Source organism: Tursiops truncatus, chromosome 7 (genome assembly GCF_011762595.2).
Source record: "Tursiops truncatus isolate mTurTru1 chromosome 7, mTurTru1.mat.Y, whole genome shotgun sequence".
In the NCBI taxonomy this organism is placed as follows: Eukaryota; Metazoa; Chordata; class Mammalia; order Artiodactyla; family Delphinidae; genus Tursiops; species Tursiops truncatus.
Genome location: NC_047040.1, coordinates 53,931,070 through 53,952,286, shown reverse-complemented (window position 1 = coordinate 53,952,286; position 21,217 = coordinate 53,931,070). Strand labels below are relative to the sequence as shown.

The window sequence follows — 21,217 nt, the reverse complement described above, 5'->3', positions numbered from 1 at the left end:
TTTACCTTTCTCAGTCTGGCTAGAGGCTTATCAAAATTTTACTGACTTTTTCAAAGAACCATGCAGTTCTCTGTTATTGTTCTGTTATCTGTTTCATTGATTTCTGCTCTTATCTTTATTTTTTGCTTCATTCTGTTTGCCTCAGTTTTAATTTGCTCTTATTTTTCTAGTTTCTTAAGGCAAAAACATAGATTGTTGATTTGAGACATTTATCCTTTTCTAATGTAAGTGTTTAATGCTCTAAAATCTACATTAGGCTATTAGAAAATTTAAAATTACATATATGTTCAATAAATGGTGCTGGAATCCCACTACTGGGCATATACCGAGAAAACCATAATTCAAAAAGAGTCATGTACCAAAATGTTCATTGCAGCTCTATTTACAATAGCCCGGAGATGAAAACAACCTAAGTGTCCATCATCGGATGAATGGATAAAGAAGATGTGGCACATATATACAATGGAATATTACTCAGCCATAAAAAGAAACGAAATTGAGCTATTTGTAATGAGGTGGATAGACCTAGAGTCTGTCATACAGAGTGAAGTAAGTCAGAAAGAGAGAGACAAATATCGTATGCTAACACATATATATGGAATTTAAGGAAAAAAATGTCATGAAGAACCTAGGGGTAAAACAGGAATAAAGACACAGACCTACTAGAAAATAGACTTGAGGATATGGGGAGGGGGAAGGGTAAGCTGTGACAAAGTGAGAGAGAGGCATGGACATATATACACTACCAAACTTAAGGTAGATAGCTAGTGGGAAGCAGCCGCATAGCACAGGGAGATCAGCTCGGTGCTTTGTGACCACCTAGAGGGGTGGGATAGGGAGGATGGGAGGGAGACACAAGAGGGAAGAGATATGGGAACATATGTATATGTATAGCTGATTCATTTTGTTGTAAAGCACAAGCTAGCACACCATTGTAAAGCAATTATACTCCAATAAAGATGTTAAAAAAATTAAAAAAATAAAATAAATGGTGCTGGGATAATTGGATATTCACATGTAAAAGGATGAAACTGAATCTGTATCTTACACCACTTATAAAAGTTAACTCAAAACGATTGAAGACCATGAAACTCCTAGAAAACATAGGAACAAAGCTCCTTGACGTGTCTTGGTAATTATTTTTTTGGATATGACATCTAAAGCACAAGCAACAAAATTAAAAATAAACAAGTGGGACTACATCAAACTAAAAAGCTTCTGCACAGCAAAGGAAACCATCAACAAAGTGAAAAGACAACCTATGGAATGGGAAAATAATATTTTCAAATCATATATCTGAAAAGGGATTAATATCCAAAATATATAAAAACTCTTACAATTCAATAGCAAAAAACCCCAAATAACCCAATTAAAAAATGGGCAAAGGATCTGAATACATTTCTCCAAATTAAATATATGAAAGGCTAACAGGTACATGACAAGACGCTCAACATCGTTAGCCATTAGGCAAATGTGAATTAAAACGACAATGAGAGGGGACTTCCCTGGTGGCGCAGTGGTTAAGAATCCTCCTGCCAATGCAGGGGATATGGGTTTGAGCCCTGGTCAGGGAAGATCCCACATGCCGCTGAGCAACTAAGCCCGTGCGCCACAACTACTGAGCCTGCATTCTAGAGCCCGTGTGCCGCAACGAAGAGTAGCCCCTGCTCGCCACAACTAGAGAAAGCCCACGCGCAGCAACAAAGACCCAACACAGCCAAAAATAAAAATTAATTCATTCATTTAAAAAAAAGAAAAGAAAAAAGCACAATGAGACATCATCGCTCACCTGACAGAATGACCGTCATCAAAAAGTCAAGAGATAATAATGCTGGCATGGATGTGGAGATAAGGGAACCCTTGTGCACTGCTGGTAGGATTGTAAATTGGTACAGCCACTACGGCAAACAGTATGGAGGATCCTCAAAATGTTGAAAATAGAACTACCAAATGATATATTTCTGGGAATATATCCAAAGGAAGTGAAAACAGTAACTCAAAAGATATCTGCACCCGCATGTTCATAACAGCATTATTTACAATAGCCAAGACACAGAAGCAACCTAAGTGTCCATTGATGGATGAGTGGATAAAGAAGATGTGGTATATACATACAATGGAATATCATTCAGTCATAAAAAAAACAACGAAATCCTACCATTTGCAACAACATGAATGAACCTTGAAAGCATTGTGCTAAGTGAAATAAGTCAGAGAAAGACAAATAGCTGTATGATCTCACTTACATGTGGAATCTAAAAACAAAACAAACAAACAACAAAACTGAGCTCATGGATACAGAGAACAGATTGGTAGTTACCAGAGGCAGAAGGTATGGAGCGGGGGAATTGGAGGGAGGTGGTCAACAGCACAAACTTCCAGTTATAAGATGTAACATACAACACAATGTCTAGAGCTAACACTGCTGCATGATACGGGGGAAAGTTGTTAAGAGAGTAAGGGAGTTCTTATCACAAGGAGAATTTTTTTTCCTTTTCTTCTTTCTTTTTTTAATTGTACCTGTATAAAAAGATGGATCTTAGCTGAACCAATGTGGTGATCATTTCACAATATATGTAAATCAAACCATCACGCTGTATGCCTTAAATTTATACGGTGATGTATGCCAATTATCTCAATAAAACTGGAAAAATAAATAAATAAAAGTAAATATGAGATTGCATTTGTGGTTCACATTATATGTTTCTATTTATTACTGCTCTCAGAAGTATAACACACTAGCAAAGTATTTTCTGTCCAACACATTAATAAAAGTTTAATAGCCTATGGGAACAGTGAAGCAGAAATCTCAGGCTTTCAGAAAGCAGCTGCAACAGCCTTCAGTGGTTTGGGTTTCTCTAGTTCCGATTATGTAAATACTTCGGATATGTTTTGAGCTGAACTTAAAGTAAAAAAAAAACATGTCCTACGAAACTGAATCTAACAGCTCATGGTTTTTAGAGTTCCCTCTCTACTGACAGAGTAATTAGGATTTCTGTAAGAAAATCAGCCATCTGTATAACGTGAGTTACTGGGCTGAACGGTGAGACTGCTCTCTCACCTTCTCTGTCTTCTCATTTCACTGGCTTGACCCAGTGCCTGAAATTTGTACCATAGAAGCCCCCTTACTGGTCCTCTGGCCTGAAACCTGGGGCTTTGGTCTCCTTCCCACCACTGTGTCTGCCGGACCAAGCAGTGGGGAGAATAGAGGGAGGAAAACGCCATGTGAATTTACAACAAGCTCAGGGACCACAGGTCCTCTGGTCAGAGAGGACCCCCTACCTCAGAGATTCAGGCACCTGCCTGTTGCCTCCATCTTCACCATTGCTGGGGGATTGCCTGGGCTGGGGAAGAGAGAATAGAAAAGCACAAAGCAAAGGCAAAAGCACAGTATTTCCTCCCTTTCTGTCTGACTCACAGAAGTCGTCTTTCTAGTGCTCAGATCTGAAAGAGAAGACTTTTCTGGAACTTTTTCTGTCCATATCTGATGCATACTTCGGAGTGTCAACTTGCTTTTGAATCCAAGCCGGGTAATATTGAAGAGAGAAAAAACAATACTGCTGGCTTGGTGGCCTTTGGAATTCTGGTCTCTTTCCCTAATCTACATGCTAGTCCCTCCTTTTCAGCATCCTCAGCACACAAACATACTGCCAAGGTTTATAGCTGCATTTAATGGAGACAGGGTAGAGGCTATTTATTCCATCTTTCCTGGAACTGGAACTAGTATCCAACTTTAAGACATTAAAAAAAAAAAGACAAAAATTCTAATCTCACTCAAGTCCCTGAACTTCAAATATGTGTTAGGTGGGAGATAGAGGATACAGGTAATTTGAAGATCAGAGCTAACCACAGAATCAGAAGTTTGATGTATTCTCCTGAGGACTAATAGCTAGATGAACTTGTCATGAGAATGATATAGCCATGTTATTTGAAAACATCTTGAGTTTTACACATTTATACTTATAGTATATCTAAGATAAGTCTAGAGTTTAGAAAAGATGCATTCTGGCTAAGGCTAATCAGGTAGGAGTCGTACTAGACTTAAAACAAATAAACAAAACAAAATCCCCTCATTCTTGGTTAAGTACAATACTTACTTATGGCTTTTCTGGAGAAGAAGTATCTGTTGCCTTCTGTATAGAATGAAAAAGGTATATTTTTACCCTGACATTTAATATAACTCAGTATATTGAAGATTGGGAGTGGGGGTGAGTGGGTCCTATGCTACCAGCTACAATCTTACCTCTACTACCCCTCACTTATATTTCTTGAACTGTCAGAGCTCTGCCTTGTCAGTCCAAATCTTGGACCAAGACCCTCTTTTCATAACTAATAAGGACTATGGGTTCTACTTTCCATTAAAAATTTTTGCTTGTAGATTTATATTTTAAAGGAGTATTTTAAAATAATTAACAGCTTGGAAACTACAGGCCTATGATCTCAAAAATGTTAGTTGTGATCCTGACTTTTGACCAAGTTTTCAAATAGGAATATGTTGGTGACAAATAACATAAAGCCCAACCAACACTGGTTTAAACACTCACAGGTTCATCTATGTCACAGCAATAGTCCTAGGGCTCAGCATACTCTTCCACAGTATAAAAGTAGCATAAATAATCAGCTTATAAATTTATTCCCCTATTGTTGGACATTGTTTTGTTTCCAGTTAGGTTATTCTACCAAAAACATGTGAAAAGATGCTTAATATCATAGCAAAGCATCTTCATATCTATATCCTTACTAGTGCTTTCATTTCCAAGGATGAATTCCCAGAGGTGAGGTTGCTGAGTCTCAGGATGTGAATGAGCATTTTACATTTTAATGCTTGCTAGTTTCCAAAATGATTGTGTTAATCCAAATTCTCACCAACAGTATAGTAGAACGCCCCTTTCCTCACATTCTCACCATCACTGAATGTTATCAATATTTTAAACTTTTAATGGTGTATAGGCAATTAAAAATTTATCTTTTTATCATTATTTAGTTTCATTTCTCAGGCCATTATTGACATTGAGTTTCTTTTCACATGTTTATTGGCAATCTGCCTCTCTTCTGTGAATAGTCTATTTTTTATTTATTTATTTTTGGCTTCTTTGTCTTTCTTATCAACATGAAGGAGTATAACCCTTTGACTGTCATATAAATTGCAAATATTTTCCTTCCAGTTCATCGTTTGTCCTTTAAATTGGTCAGTGGTGTCTGGAAAACTCATATTCACCTCCAGGACAGCTCATAAATCACTTTCTCTGTCAAGCTTCCCCTAGTTTTCCTGGCAGAATTAGTCATTCCTTCCACAAAATACCCATAATATTCTGTGCACACCCCTGTGTGCTGAATTATAACTACAAACTTTTTCCTCCTGATCAAGAAAGTATATTAAAATTCAAGTCAAAGAGACTAACATTATAATAGATGTCTTTGCATCTGCTTTTCAGAATCATTTTTCCAAAAGTAGATCATTCACAAACTTCAAAATTTTCTTCTTATTTATTTACTTATTCATCATACCATCTTTCATTTTAAAGAATCTTAGTTCTGCTTCTCAACTATCTATCCATGAAAACTCTTGCTTTCTTCTGCCTGTCTCTTTTCATTCATGAGCGTTGCCTTCAAAATCCCTAGAGGATGCCACCATTGCTCTTGCCCTCTGTTCCAGTTATCTACTGCTGTGTGACAAACCACTGCACACTCTAAAGACCTAAAATAACAATTATTTATTGTGCTCATGATTCTCAGGCAGGGCTCAGTGGGTAAGACTTGTCTCTGTTCAGCATAGGTCAGGTTGGAAGCCCAACCAGGTCTGGAGAATCAACTTTCAAGATGGCTTCAATGGCTCGCTCACAGGGCTGGCAAATTGGTTGGCTGTTGGCCAGGATCTCAGCCAGAGCTGTTGCTGGGACCCTCAGTTCTTCTCCACATGGGCCTCTCCATAGTGCTCCTTGACGTACTCAGTTGGTTAGGTTCCAGGAGCAACTATTTGAAATTACAGGAAGAGAAAGCAGCCAGTCTCTTGAGACTGGACTGGAAACTGGCACCACATCATCTATGCTGTATTCTTTTGCTCAAAGCAGTCCCAGAGTCTGATCAGTTTTAAGGGAATGAACATAGACCCCACTTCTCATTGGGAAGAGTGCCAAAGACTTTATGGCCATTTTTAATCTACCGTAATCTTCTTGTATATTGGGTCCTTCTAGAGTTGTCAAAAAAGTTGTCAGTATCTGCTATAACCAAGCCCTGCTCTGTTCCTTGCAGAAGTGTGGAAGATGCTTCTCTTCTTGTGGACTCTGTGTCACTTGGTGTCCCAGCCACAAAGCAATACGATGAGTGCTTCATGTTTCCCACAGGCCCTTCAGCTTCAGCCAAGGAGCCCAACCTTGACTGCTAAACCAAGACAGGGATAAGATAGAGAGCATCCTTTCCAAATTTTGTACTCTTCAGGCTCTGTGCCAACAAAATTTTCTCCTTATAGAACTCCTTCCCCTCTAGTAAATCAACTCATATCAACACTTCATTAAGTATGGACATCCTCTGAACTGCGGCTTAGCCCAAACTAGTAACAAATTATTTGTGATATCTGCAATCTTAATGTGCCTTAACTCCATGTCTGAGAAGCCTATTTCATGGACTCTCTAGCCTCTTAAACCAACCTATCTTATAAAAACAATATTTTATAAGATTGCCCATGACACTTTCCAAATACAGAGAATGCTATTCGAATTTTATTTTGCTCCACAGCTCCATACTGTTCACTGGAACTGAACATCTGGGAAAAGAAATACCCTGTACACTAGGAAAGTGTTAAGTCAGCCAGGGAAAATCACTGGGAAGTTTTGCTGTTTCATAGTTGTGAGAATACTATTTTTGTTTTTTAAATATAAAAGTTCTCTATTCTCAAAAGCCTAAAAGAGAAATATACCACCCACTAGTTCCCACTCCCCCAGGAACCCTGCATTGTTCCTACATTGTTTCAGTGACCTTTGTCAAAATGATCAGTGAAAATATGCCAGGTACTTTACATGTATAGGACACTAAGACACAGATCCCTTTGAACCAAAGATCAATTAAGTGTTGGAATTTGGAAGGTGCCAATTAATTTCACCTCTCTCTCCTCAAGATTCCAAATCAACTGAGAAACAGACATCAAGGTCAGATATGGATCAAAATATCTGCTCTTATTACTGGTAAAGCTGGACTGGAGGGTGGGTTTGATTTGACTTCCTACTTTTTCTCTTTAAAAACCTAGTCCTTGTGACCTGCCTATGGAGACAACTGGGTCTGAGGTATAGACACATATTTGGCTGCTCTGTGTAGGTTGGATTGTGGCCTTCCTCTTCCACATAGGGACAACTGGCCAAATCATGCAGAAGCAGAGAGACTAGAGAACCTGCAGCCCACGGGTAGTCAGAGTCTGCAGAGAGAGCCTTTGAGGCTGGCTTCCCCATGGTGGCCACTTCTTCCCCTAGTCTCACCAACTGGGTAACACCCCCCGCCCCCTCACTCCTAAAGGAAGAGAAGGGAAGAGAAGACATGGGTGAAAGCATCGTCCACAACATTTCTGAGAGAGTAGAATTCCCTAACTTGTGGGTCTATAGGAAAACACGAAGGAGAGAAAACGAATCTCCTATATGAAGTAAACATTTAGGGTAAAACACTGCTATGACATAGATAATGTAAAATAGGTTAGTCCTCTTCCAATACTGTTCTAAAGCGTTCCATCACATTCACAACACACATGCTATAAAATTTTCTCTAATATGTAAATATATATAATTCAAGTCACACAGACTTACTTTATTAAAATATATTATTAAGACCATCATCAAGAAAGTGAAAAGATAATCTACAGAATGGGAGAAAATATTTGCAAATCCTATATCTGACAAGGAATTAATATTCAGAATATGCAAAGAACTCCTACAACTCAGTAACAAAAAACAAGCAACCCAATTAAAAAATGGGTAAAAGACATTTGTCCGAAGAAGATATATAATTGTCCAGTAAGCACATGAAAAGATGTTTACTGTCATTAGTCATTAAAGAAATACAAATCAAAACCACCACAAGATATCACTTCACACCTAATAGGATGGCTATAATTAAACACACACACATACACACACAGAGAAAATAACAAGTTTGGGCTTCCCTGGTGGCTCAGTGGTTGAGAGTTCGCCTGCCAATGCAGGGGACACGGGTTCGTGCCCCGGTCTGGGAAGATCCCACATGCTGCGGAGCAGCTGGGCCCGTGAGCCATGGCCACTGAGCCTGCGCGTCCGGAGCCTGTGCTCCGCAACGGGAGAGGCCACAACAGTGAGAGGCCCGCGTACCGCAAAACAAACAAACTAAAAAACAAGTTTAACCGGGATGTGAAGAAATTGGAACACCTGTACATTGCTGATGGGAATGTAATATGGCGCAGCTGCTGTGAAAAACATTTTGGTGTTTCCTCAAAGACTTAGCACAGAAATGCCCTAAGACTAGGCAATTCCACTCCAAAAGAATTGAAAGCAGGTACTCAAACAGATACCTGTACACCAACATTCACTGTAGCATTATTTACAGTAGCTGAAAAAGTGGAAATAACCCAAGTGTCCATGGACAGATGAGTGAATAAATAAAATGTGGTATATCCATATATTTGAAAATTATTCATTCATAAAAAGGAATGAAGGTCTGATACCTGCTACAATATGGATGACTCTTGAAAACATTATATGCTAAGTGAAATAAGCCAGACACAAAAGGATAAATATTACATGATTCTATTTACATGAAATACCTAAAACGGACAAATTCATAAGGGCAGAAAGTAGATTAGAGGTAACCAGGGAAGGGAGGAGTGGGAGTCTTTGCTTAATAGCTACAGAGTTTCTGTTTGGGGTGATGAAAAAGTTTGGGAAATTGATAGCTGTGATGGTTGCACAACATGCTTAATATAATTAATGCCCCTGAATTGTACACTTAAAAATGGTTGAGATTGGGCTTCCCTGGTGGCGCAGTGGTTGAGAGTCTGCCTGCCGGTGCAGGGGACATGGGTTCGTGCCCCAGTCCGGGAAGATCCCACATGTCGTGGAGCTGCTGGGTCCATGAGCCATGGCCGCTGAGCCTGCGTGTCCGGAGCCTGTGCTCCGCAACGGGAGAGGCCACAACAGTGAGAGGCCCGTGTACCGCAAAAAAAAAAAAAAAAAGTATATATTTTTTTACCACAATAATAATTTTTTTAAATAATGTATTCACACTAAATATTCCAGCTTACAGCAGAAAATCACATTATTCCTTATTTAAGGAATAAGTTTTAGTAAGACTTTAAACTTTACTACTAATACATTTTGACTATTCATTTTTAACTACGTAAAGAGAAACAGGGCAAAAATAAACATTCACTGGGTCAGAGATTTAGTCAGAATCAGGGAGTTAATAGATTTATGAGTCAAGTCAGAGGTGAAATTTTTCAGTTTTTTATACTTTAAAAGGTCATTCTTCACTGAATGCTAATATCATATATTAAATACAAATACAGGAGCTAGGGTCCAGAGGTTTTCTTGGTTCTTACAGTTGTAACTCCTTTGCACAATAGCAATGTAGTTACTTGCAAGATGGATACTGAGGGATAGAACGTTCTCAGCAACATTCGTAAGGCATTTCCAACCCCTCTTTTCCTCTTTGACCATCTGAGGATAGTGTTGACAGTGGCCACAGACAGATCTTTGTTACCTGCTTACATCTCCCTCTCCCCTCTCCTGAACTTCTTCTTTCTCATTAAAAATAATGAGTCTGGTTTGGGAATCTAGATGCCTTTAGGGAATGAATGCTTTTTCCACATGACTATGTTTTCCCCACTGAAAATAGGGAAATATTTTTTCTCTGGACACTCCACAGGAATGGTTAAGTACCCTGCTGAAAGGAAAATCAGATCTCTGGGGTATAAGATATTACCAACATTAGAAACACCCATAAAAATTCTGTGTTTCCAGAATTTTTCCCTTTAGTCTAAATTATTATGGTCTGAGATATTTTTCAATGGAAGGCGGAAAATAGCTTTTCTATCAAATTAAACATCCAAATTTCTCTGATATATTAATTATCAACAGCAAGCACTTCTATAAATCATTGCATGTCTCACCCAGATTTCCTTTTTAGGTGTTTAAGGGTATCTGTTATTATCATAATTTTTCAAATAAAGAACCTGAGACAAGAGAGTCTATCTGCTTTGCCCAAAGCAGAGTGGACTCAGCACAGAACTCCTACACCCTCCCGACACTCCTAAGAGTACATTCTTCTTTATAATTAGAACAAATCCCAGGGCCCTGTGCATAGGAAAAGGACTGGAATGAACATTAAATATGAAATATTATTGGCTTATTGAACTACTAATGTTCCTATCATTCAAAAAGCTCATATTAAAAATGACTTGGTACAACAATTTTCTGCTACAGGTTAAGACTGTACCTACCCTAACAGCATAATAACTAGTACATTGATTAAATTAGTGCTCTATCTATTTGCAATATGGAAATCACATTTTTCTTTCTTAAAAAAGTATTTTGTCAGCAAATCTGAAACAGACTTCAGACTCCTTGATTTTTTTTAACCAAAACGATGTTACTACTTAAAATTTCTTGGGGGTAAGTGGCTGGTTTGTTGCGTAAGGTGGGGTGGGAGAGAGTATGGGAGATAGACATTAAGAGGTCATGGTTAGAGGCCTGCGTGAAGCCAAAAGGCCTTTTTACTTGAGACCTCATGTTCTTAGATCCACGTACAGAGAGGCAGAATGGTCCCACTATTCCATTGCTTGTTATGGTAAGATCCGCAATAGATATGAACCTTTGATTCATCCTCTCCCAATCATTTTTACAGATAAAAGCGTGAAGTCCAGAAGGCTAGTCCATAGCCAGAAGACTGGCATTAAAGGACAAGACTTTAAAATTGAGAATCACAAGCACCTTCTAAAGATGGATCCTGTTGATGGAAAACACTTTTCCAGCTGAGCTCCTGAATGGACGTAGGTATGCAAATTTGAGCATAGTCGTTAAGGAGAGATGAACTGCTCTGCTTACAAAAGAATTCTCCCTGGAGTTGTGGGCCTGGACAGGAATAGGATTGGGGCGGGGGAAAGAGGTAGCCTGAGAGACCCAGACTGCTGTGAGCTTCCCCACCACTCACAGTTCATCAGTGTACCTGAAAGTGCTGGCTGGGCATGAATTGCTAGCGGAACCTGGGGAAGGGATGTAGCTTCAAATCCAGGTTAACTTTAGAAACAGTCGGCAGGTACACATGAAGGGGCTGGGGACACAGGAGACCTTGAGAAAGTAAACCTCTGTGGATGGGCAAGAATTGCAAGGAAGTGTTGGGTTTCCACAATTCATAATATTAAGCTTTTTGTGTAGCAGCAAAACCTTGAATTGTTGGCCAAACGACACTAGTTAGCAGCACAATTAGTGCTATAACATAGGTCTTTTGATTCCTGGTTCAATGACTGTTCACATCATCGTGTGTTTTTTAAGATATACCAAGGACTTCCTGGTCGCCAGGGATTTCTTCCTTGAAAGACAGCCCAGAGCCCAGCACAAGGAGCTGTCTACACAGGAGAATAAATTCTGGATTCTAATAGCCCCCTGCTTCAGTACTAATTCTTTCTTCAACTTCTCAGTCTGATTTACCCTTTTACTTTTACTACTGCTGTTGGTATATGTCAGAAGCAGAACAGATCTGCCTCTAAATCTAGGAAGCAAGTGGAAATTCCAGCCTAGATGTTCAAAGAAGCCAGTAATATTAAAGTACTGAAGACACAGAACATCTAGTCATTGCAGCCTTCTGAATCAAACCTCTTTGATCTTAGTGATGACATTCATTTGCTTAAGAGGGTTATTACTCACAGAGCTGGCTGCTGCACAGGGCTCCGTTCTCAGACGGAGAAACCACTTGTAGTTTAACGTCTTACCTGTCACTGTCTTGAAATTCTTAACAATTTTATCTTTGACTGTGTGTTTTATAAGTGAAGTCCAATGGGACAACAGAGGAAGTGCTGGGGGATGGGAGCTTCATCTCGCGTGTGGTCCTGCCCTCCGGGGGGAGAATCTCTTTGCTATCCTGTCTGCTTTCCCGCCCCTGCTCAGTGATCTCTGTCATCTGCCCTGGCAGGGGTCAGGGCACAGCTCAGGAAGGGTTGGGGTTAGGCTCACACCCTCTGCACTGAGCTGGGACTGAGGCCCAGTGCCTGTGAGGGGTGCGCTCACCCCACATATATCCCCATGGATGAAGGAGCCAGACATTACATAGCAGATTAAAAAAACACCATGACAGGCCAAGAAAAAGCTTTTTCCTGCTTTTTGAACAGGGAGTCCCACATTCTCACTTTGCACAGGGCCCCACAAACGACATTCTTGGCTCTGATTAGATACCTTATCTGGCGATCTCAAACCAACACTGTTTCTAGATTCTTAACTAAATAATCACAACATATAGGTAATAATAACTCTATTTATTAAAACCATTCTTTGGTTTCAAGAACTCTTAATATTAAATATAAAATCAGATATTTTCAATAGTTCGAGAGGGAAAAAGCCTCTATATTATTTTTGCCAGCAGGTCTCATTAACAATAGGAAGTTTGGATCTGTTGTTGTGGCTTGACAGTATGTTGCATGAAATGGAAAAATGAAGGAATTTTTTTTTTTCCACTGAGGCAGCCAGGAAAAAGAAGGTACTTATTTCTCCACAGTGAAAATATTATCACTCCATATTTTCTATCACATTAGGGAAAGTTGAAAACAATCTTGTTAATTCTCTCCAATGTTGGTGTTTGCTCATAAATAACTATAGTGTTTTTCCATTACCTATCTGGCACTATGTTAACCTGGACATAGGCCAGTGGCATCAGGGGAATCAAGAGGAAGTGTAAGAAACAGCTTTTTATTTCTTTTTAATTTTGTATCTGCTTCATATCTTAATATCTTACCTTAAGCTTGGCCAAAAGAAGTTCATGATCATGAAGAAGTTTTTTGGTTTCGTCTTGATTGCTTCCAATTTCCAGAAGATTGGGCTGTGATTCAGCCAATTGAAGTTGTACCCACTTGCCACACTAAAAATAAAAATGAAATAAAATGTACTTTTAGTTCCTCTTGTTCCTTTCCTTTCACCCTTCTCCTTTTTTTTCTTTTCTTTTTTTAAGTTTCCAGTTACACTGTGAATACTTTATTCTTTCCACAGAGATAGATAGGCCTTACATAAATTGAAATAGAACAGGTCTAACATAAATCCATGCCCTGTCTTTCCTTCTTTTTTTTTATGCTTAGGATAAATTCCTTTCTCTTAGCATACTGGATATAAATTCAAAATTCCCAAATGAGGAATATATACAGTAGATTATGTATTACTGAAGAGTACAAAATTATAGAATAATTCACACACTTTTACATTCTCTCACTCACAAAACTGAACTCTATAAAAATAGTGATCTGAGCAAGTAGGGTGCAAACTTCACCAAAGGGAAAAGGTTTCATAAATGTAATGTAGGCTGATTAGTGTCTTTACACTGACCTTGCTGATCCAACCAGAAAGAATAAACAGCAGATGAAGCAACTGATTTTTCCCTTATTCCAAAGTTAAAACAATATTTTCCAAATTTTGTTGTTGAATATTCAATAAAGTATGTATAAAAGTGTCAGTGAAATTAGATGTGTGACAACTGCTATTTGAATGCAGCCAGCTTGTTTTCCACACTTAGGACCCTTTCATTGCTCCAAGATATAACTCATCATTGCATTTCCTAAGGAATTGCTTTTCTAAGAAGAAACAACCGATGAAGCAAGAGGAACTGCTATGAGGCATGTGCACGTGGGTAAGTGAATTGCTGAAGAGAAATGAGAAACCACATGTCTATTCTAGATCATTAGTGCCCTGAGACTGTTTAGAAATGAGAAGTCCACATAGAGCAGACACAGGCACTTCTACTCCCTTCAGATGGACTTCCCACTTTGAAAAGCTTGGGGTTTATTCCATATGGGATGGCAGTGAACTAAGGGAGCTGGGGAGGGAGGACGGAGGGAACATTCTTAGAAACACAGTTCAGTTAAAATAAGAGTTTCCAGTACAATTTTAGAGGTTTTATTTTCTTACTGTCAATTTACCTCTGATTCATCATTTACTCTGTATGCATTCTTCCTCATCCTACTCTAAGAAATGTTTCATATTTAAGGGAAAGAAAATTTAACTTTTTTTAAAAACAGTAATTTTTCCTCTTTTCCCTCTCTGCTGAAATTTGCAGTTACTCAAAGCATCATAGAATCAAACACGAATTATCAATTTTGCTACTTTTGCTTCAGGCTTCTTTCCATGTCCACTCATTGCCCTTGAAAAGAATAGAGGTCAAGGGACACAGCAGAGGTTCTGTTTATGTAGACCAAGTCTTAAGAGCCCTGGGGAATCGGCCTGGGTAGGCACACTTTGCATTCAGTGCTTCTAGAGTGAATCATTTTGCTCAATGTCAAGTGCTGCTTTCCTGTTAATAATTTTCACATTAACATAAAGTTCGCAGCAATTAAGTGAAAGTAAACAGGCCTGTCGTCTATGCTTCTTACAAAAGGCCAGAAAAGTCATTCAATTAAGCTTGGGGGGGCTCTGAAAGTAACAGGCTGTGGTGAGCACCAGCTTGTTTGCTAAATTCCCTTCATTAAACACTGAATTCCTGAGGTGGTGAGTTGTCTAAATCCAAGCATAAGGCTTCAGGGATTTTTACAGGACATATTCATAGGAAATAAAATCATGGATGCCTTCTTCAACCTAAAGATGTGTGGTCACCTTTGCAAATAAGCAAACTGTTTGACATAAAACATGGAAAAACCTTGAAGGGAATTGCTTTTATAAATTATTTTCCTTGTAGATTTTATTTTTAATTTATCTCTGTGACCTGCCAGGGAGAGGAGAGAGAGATGCTGTGAGCACATGACAAAATAAAATAAAATAAAATGGAAAAAAAAAAAAAACCTTTAAGCCCCAAGTGGCTTCAACTTCCTGCTGTTAAGGGCAAATTTGACACATGTCCTCAGCACTTTCCCCGGTAGGGTCTTTATTCCCCCAAACATGTGACAAGGATTTACTAGTGTCTTTACCATGTCAGAACCAAAGTTGCAGAGGGCACGTGTCACAGTCTCTTATTAGGTGTTCCCTGCACTCATCATGCCAAAACAATGCCACCCCTTATCTGCTGGGACCCTCCTCTTCCCTCCTTCATCACATCCACTCTCAAAAATCACAGACATTTCCCAGGTCCACTGGACTCCAGCCTGGCAATCACGAACTTTTAATCACAAATGCTTTGTCTTTAAAAACCAAACTGAAAGTATATGGTAAAGTTTGTTGTTGCTTTTTAGAAAAATCAAGCTGCTTATAGATGTTTTCTGGCTAACCGAAAGAGAAACTAGCAACTGGCTGAAACTTCGAGGTTTTCCTCTTAGTTGCAATTTAAGAAAGCAATAAGATGTAGGTGCTGGGTTATTTTCTAAATGCCGTGTACTGCCGATTGTGTGGAATGTTCTTTAGGATTATCAGCACACAGCAAGAAGCCCACAGCTACACAGAAAAAAGGAAGTTGTCAGCTTACCTTTATGATGGCTATAACGATTTTGGAGTCCCCAGCCTGCACAGCTACTGAACTGACTGTCGTCGTAGAAAACTCCTCACCAGGGCTTCCTTGGCTGGACATGGTACATTAGAACCAGGGTTTACGCTTTGGGTAGCCTCCGTACAGTTGTGTGTCTGCTGGTCATTTCAGAAGGCAACCACCGGGGTTACTTGGATTCATTCAGGGCAAGAGCTCCCCTCGCACTGATTACTCTGCCAAAAGGAAAGAACAGGAGGTTAAAAATAGACAACCCCATTGAGTTTATCATGAGAGACAGAGGAAAGAACGGGAGAGAATAGCCACACCCCTAGTATGGTAACACTGAACGCCTGTTATTTTGGCCATTATCTTAAATGCAGAGGGCAGCTTCTAGCTCTCTGACTATCAGCTGATGTTTGATAGCAAATGGAAAAAGAATTACATCCTCACAACCCAAATTACTTTAGCCACTGAATCTATACAGTTTTGGTGGGCTTTGAAACCAGCCAGTCATTAACCTGGGTATCAATCTTTTCAAAATTTTTGAAGTCTCCTCCATGCAAAGAAAACTCCCAAAAATGTACTTTACAAATAAGTTCTGGTATTTGTTTTGGGATTAAGCCACAAAATTGTTTGAAATATCTTTTTGGATTAATCTGTTTTCCTAAAACTTACTGCCTTTTGTCAAATGAAATTTATATGAAATGGTCACATTTTCTCAGTCTCAGATTTCTTAGGGACATTTTAAAAAATATTTCAATGAGCAGTTATCAATAGATATCTACCAAGTCAGGATTTCTTTAAGACCATCTACTCCACTGAACAGTATTTTCAAGTCCAGTTGCCACAACTACTAGGAAGTAATACACTTTGCTGTTACTTTTAATTGCAGCAGGAAAATGTTTTGGGTTTTTTGGATTAAAGGTTAAGACTATGTATATTTCGCTACACTTTTTAAAAAAAGGATAACATTGTACTTCAGATTCGGTTTTTACTTTTCCCCCATGCCTTGTGCAGGAAAATTATAGACAGCTTAAATCAGAGCCCAGGATCGGCAGATTAATCCTATTGCTAGAAACTCAGTGTGTGTTACAAGTTGTCGGTGGTATTAAACAGCAGCTGTTGGATTCCCTGTCAAGAAACAGCTGAAAATAACCCTGAAGCTTAGGTCAGAGGTCAGATGCAAACACATCAGAGATACTGACTCCAGAGCTGCTGGAGCCATCGGAAATCTCTGGAACAAAGCCAGAACAGAGGATATAGCAATAAACAGAGTTAAATGAGTCCACTCGCTGTTTAAACCCTTAGCTCAATTTAAAAGCACGATCAGATTCAGGGCCAATATTCAGAAGGCTGAGTCAGCACCACTGTTTTGTTCTGCTAAGGTTCATGATAATATTCTTGAATCAAAGGGGAAATAGTGCTTTTACATATACTTTGGTTTCAGCAACTATTTTTTTTTCCCAGAGCATATCCTGGCTGCTCTGCAGTTATGCAGCCATGACCTAGTTGCCTGCTGTTCCAGTGAAAGGAAACCACCCTGGATCCCAGTTCCTGGGCTCTGGGAACTTTACTTGAGGCCAGAAAGGGAGCATTTGGAACAAGCTCGGGAGAGCAGATGACAAGAGACACCATGATGTAGGAAATATTGCAAATGGTTTCATTTTATGGCAGGGATGGAGAGCTTGCAGAGAACCAACCCAGACTCTCTGTAGGGGCTGCCTCAGTGTTGAAGGCGGGCTCCTTCCGCTTTAGCAAATAGTTGGTCCAAACAAACCAAAACAAATTGAGTGAAACCAGTTTTCAGCTAATTGGCCTGAAGGAAAACCAAGAGTTGACAACTGTGTCACATAATCTCTACACCCTAAACTAAAATGCCCAGAGGAGCCTTGCTTAAGCCTTTGTGTACACGGCAAACCAGAACAGCAAACAGTGACCCACACCCAAAATACACAGTGCACTTTCGCCCAAAGTTAACCCTACTGTTAGAAACTCAGTGTGTGTCAAAAGTTGCCTAAAGGCCCTCAGGAGGCGAAGGGAACTTTTGGCAGCAGGCTGCACAGACCACGGCTAGAAATGAGTGGTTATGTCCACAGAGCCCCACTTCAGGTGGATGATTATGTAAAGGGTGTGGAGGGCCGTGTGGACTGTGTGGAATCACAGGCCCACAGGAAGGGAAAGGAAGGAGAGAGGTGGGGAGGAGAGAGAACACCACTGAAAGTCTGATTAATTCCAAGGCTTAAGGGCAAAGGGAATTAGAAATATTTAAGACTTTGTTAAAAGATTAATCCAACAATTCAGCAGCAAAGGTAGTATCTATCTGTGTATAGATGACCTTTCTTTCCAAGCAGTCCCAGAGTGTTGCACAGAAAATGTTTTCTGCATTGGTGGACATGAGCAATAATGTAAACTGCATATACGAATTTAAGTGGTTTCTAACTAATTTTCTTTTAATTCAAATTCTTGGCTTTAAAATCTTGAAAAGACTTGAATCACTTTTCTCTCCCCTTCCCTTGCTTTCTATTTCTTTCCTCTTCAACTCTTTAGTCCTTCTCCCTTCAGAAGCTCTGTTTTTCAGACCTCTCCATCCACATCTAGCTCATTTAGAACCTTGGTCTATATGTCCCTTTATCTAGCATAATATTTAATTGTAAGTTGCATTATTTGGAGAAATAGTTTGGAGAATAGTAAATATATTGTACTAAAGAAATTGCTACACTATAATTATACTTTTTAAAGCTTTTTGAGCTTGTTTATACTCCACCTCCCCTATCATCACCAAAAAAAAAAGACAAAACAAAACAAAAACCCTTACAGGCATTCTCATATTCTTTGCAGTTTATAGAGGATCTTGCAGAGGTTATTATGTCTTCTCTGTTTATCCCTCTGGGAAATGTCTGTTTTTATACCAGCTGAATTTTAGTGAAAAATCCTCTGTGGGGAATCAAAAAGCTATAATTGGATTCTGTAGAATTGCAAATAGCACTTCTTTCCCCCAATTTTTCTTTATTGTGGGAAAATACACATAACAAAATTTACCATCTTAACTATTTTTAAGTGTACAGTTTCAGTGATATTAAATATATTCATAATGTTGTACGACCATCACCACCATCTATCTCCATAACTCTTTTAATCTTATAAAACTGAAACTCTACACGCACTAGACAATAATTCCATTCCCTACTCCCCCAAACCTCTGGCAACCACCATTCTACTTTTGTCTCTATGATTTTGACTACTCTAAGTATCTCACATAAGTGGAATCATATAGTATTTGTCCTTTTGTGACTGACTAATCTTATTTAGCATAATGTCCTCAAGGTTCATCCATGTGGTAGTGTATGTCAGAATTTCCTTTCTTTTTAGGGCTGAATAATATTCCCTTGTGTATATATTCCACATTTTGCTCATACTTTCAGCCACTGATGGACACTTGAGTGGCTTCCATGTGTTAGCTATTGTGAATAATAGCTAACCTTTGCTCTCTACCTTAATTCAGTTATTCTATCCAGAAATATCATTGTCTTCTTCCTTTCATCTATCCAATTCCTCCCATTGTTTAAGACCAAGATAAAGAATCAACTCCTTTTAAAAGTTGAAATACCTACTTATATTCCCCTTTCCTCAAAATTTAATTGTAATTCACAATTTAATAATTGCCTTGAATTATAAACTTGTATTGTTTTCTATTTATTTCACTTCCATTGGTATTATTTCTTAACTAGATTTAAGGCTCCTTATATAAAGGAGTTATGTCTTAATGTCTTTTTTTTTTAAATCTTTGCAGACCACCTCAAGGAGTTATCGTAGAGAATAAAAGAGTTGCTTTACGTAAAGCACTTAGAAGAGGACCTGACATTTAGCAAATACTATATACACACACACACATATATAAATATGTGTGTGTGTATTAGTATATATATGGAGCACAGTACTAGGCACAGAATTAGTGCTTATAAATACTGGCTGACTGATTGAATCACATTAGTCATATAGAAAAAAGTTTTGATACAATTCACTCATTCAGTGTTTACTCATGCAACCAATAGTTATGAGCATTTGCTACATACCAGGCACTTACACATTAGGAATATAGCAGTAAGCGAAACAGGTCTCTACTCTCGAAAGGGTGACATTCCTGTGAAAAAAGACCATAAACAATGAAAAACATAACCAAGACAGAAATCCACAGTGATAAAAGCTAAGGGAAAACAACTGGTAGTGGTTAAGTAGGCTGAATCACAAAAGGTTACATTTAGAATTTGACAGAGAAATCAGGGGATACTTTCAGGGTATTTCTATTGGAATACAGAGATTAACAGGAATAATAAACTGATAGTGATTCCAAAACAACAAGAAAAAGTAAACCATACAAAATGGCAAAGGCAATGGGTTAAGGGCTCTGAAGTCAGACTGCCTTTACCTCTCTGTGCCTCAGTTTCCTCAATGCAAATTGGAGATAATGGGAATCTCTATGTCATATAGGTTTGTTGAGAGGATTAAATAAAATAACATTTGTAAAACACTTTAATGCCTGGCACATAGGTGGTGTTCGGATAGTTATACATGATCATTTCTAAGACAACATCTGTTAAGGGATTTCCTAAATCTAGTAACTGTCACAAAATTTGAAATAACTTTTTAAAATTAAGTTGAATTACAACACTTGGTAGGCAACCCAAATGGATGAAATATATTAGAGAGACATAAAATATGCATTACCAGGGAGGAAATATTTCAGTATAATCAAACGGTAAAAAATCTCAACGAGTCAGCATTTCTCTAGAATACCGTCTTTAACCATTCACTTGAGACAAAATTTTCCCTAACTCATCCTTTGTATTATGTAATACTCTTCCTGGCACCTCTCATTTATTTCTTGGTTTACAAGCACTGTCACTTAACATCCATAAGTAAAGTGAAGCTGCTCTTTCCTTTTAAAACAGCCTCCATTCTGGCCATCAACTTATTCTTCTATGTAGGTATTCATTTGTTCATTCACTGAATATGATTAAATATCTAGTAGGTGTAAGGCACTGTTCTAGATGCCAGGCACAAAGCAATAAGCAAAACAAAGTTCATCCACTGATGGAGCTTGCCTTCTGGTGGGGGAGGCACAACCAACTAGAAAACAAACAAACAAGAATACATATATAATGATGTAAAGATGTAATCAGTGTTATGAAGAAAAATAAGGCAGAGTAAGAAGGTGAGAGTGAACAGGGGAAGAGGGATACTACTTTAGGAAGGAGTCAGGAAAGTTCTCCTGAAGAGATGAGATTTGAGTAGAGACCAGGATTAAGTTGAAAAGAGCAAGATATGCAGATATCTTAGGGAAGAACATTCCAGGTAGCTGGGCACACTTGCTATATCTGAAAAACATCCAGTAGGTCAATGTGGCTGGAGCTAAGTGAGGATTGAAAGAAGAGGACACTGATAGAACATTATATCTACCAGGTAGGGGTCCGGTTTGCCTGGACAATCATGGTTTACATCTGTTTCCCTGGCAAAATTACTCTTAAGGCACCTTCCACTCTTTAAAGAGTCCTGTTTGGATGATAAATTATGTGGTAACCCTGCTATTATGCCAAGGTAAGGACTTTGGATTTCATTC

The 21,217-nt window shown here is 38.7% G+C and overlaps 1 protein-coding gene across 8 annotated transcripts in view; it reads right to left on the bottom strand.

Moving 5' to 3' along the window:
- Positions 1 to 20,791, bottom strand: part of CCDC141 (coiled-coil domain containing 141) — a 217,586-nt gene extending 196,795 nt beyond the window's left edge. For 3 of the 8 annotated variants that reach the window (XM_073807525.1, XM_073807527.1, XM_073807528.1), the window contains exons 1-3: positions 19,674 to 20,789; positions 15,601 to 15,833; positions 12,958 to 13,080 (exon numbers count right to left, since the gene is read on the bottom strand). In XM_073807525.1, the coding sequence (XP_073663626.1) occupies positions 12,958 to 13,080; positions 15,601 to 15,702 (225 nt within the window). In that variant the 5' untranslated portion in view covers positions 15,703 to 15,833; positions 19,674 to 20,789. Of the gene's footprint in view, positions 1 to 12,957; positions 13,081 to 15,600; positions 15,834 to 19,673 lie in introns of all 8 variants that reach the window. The other 5 variants (XM_073807529.1, XM_073807526.1, XM_073807531.1 and 2 more) reach the window with 5 other exon arrangements.
- Between the last annotated feature and the right edge of the window lie 426 nt (positions 20,792 to 21,217).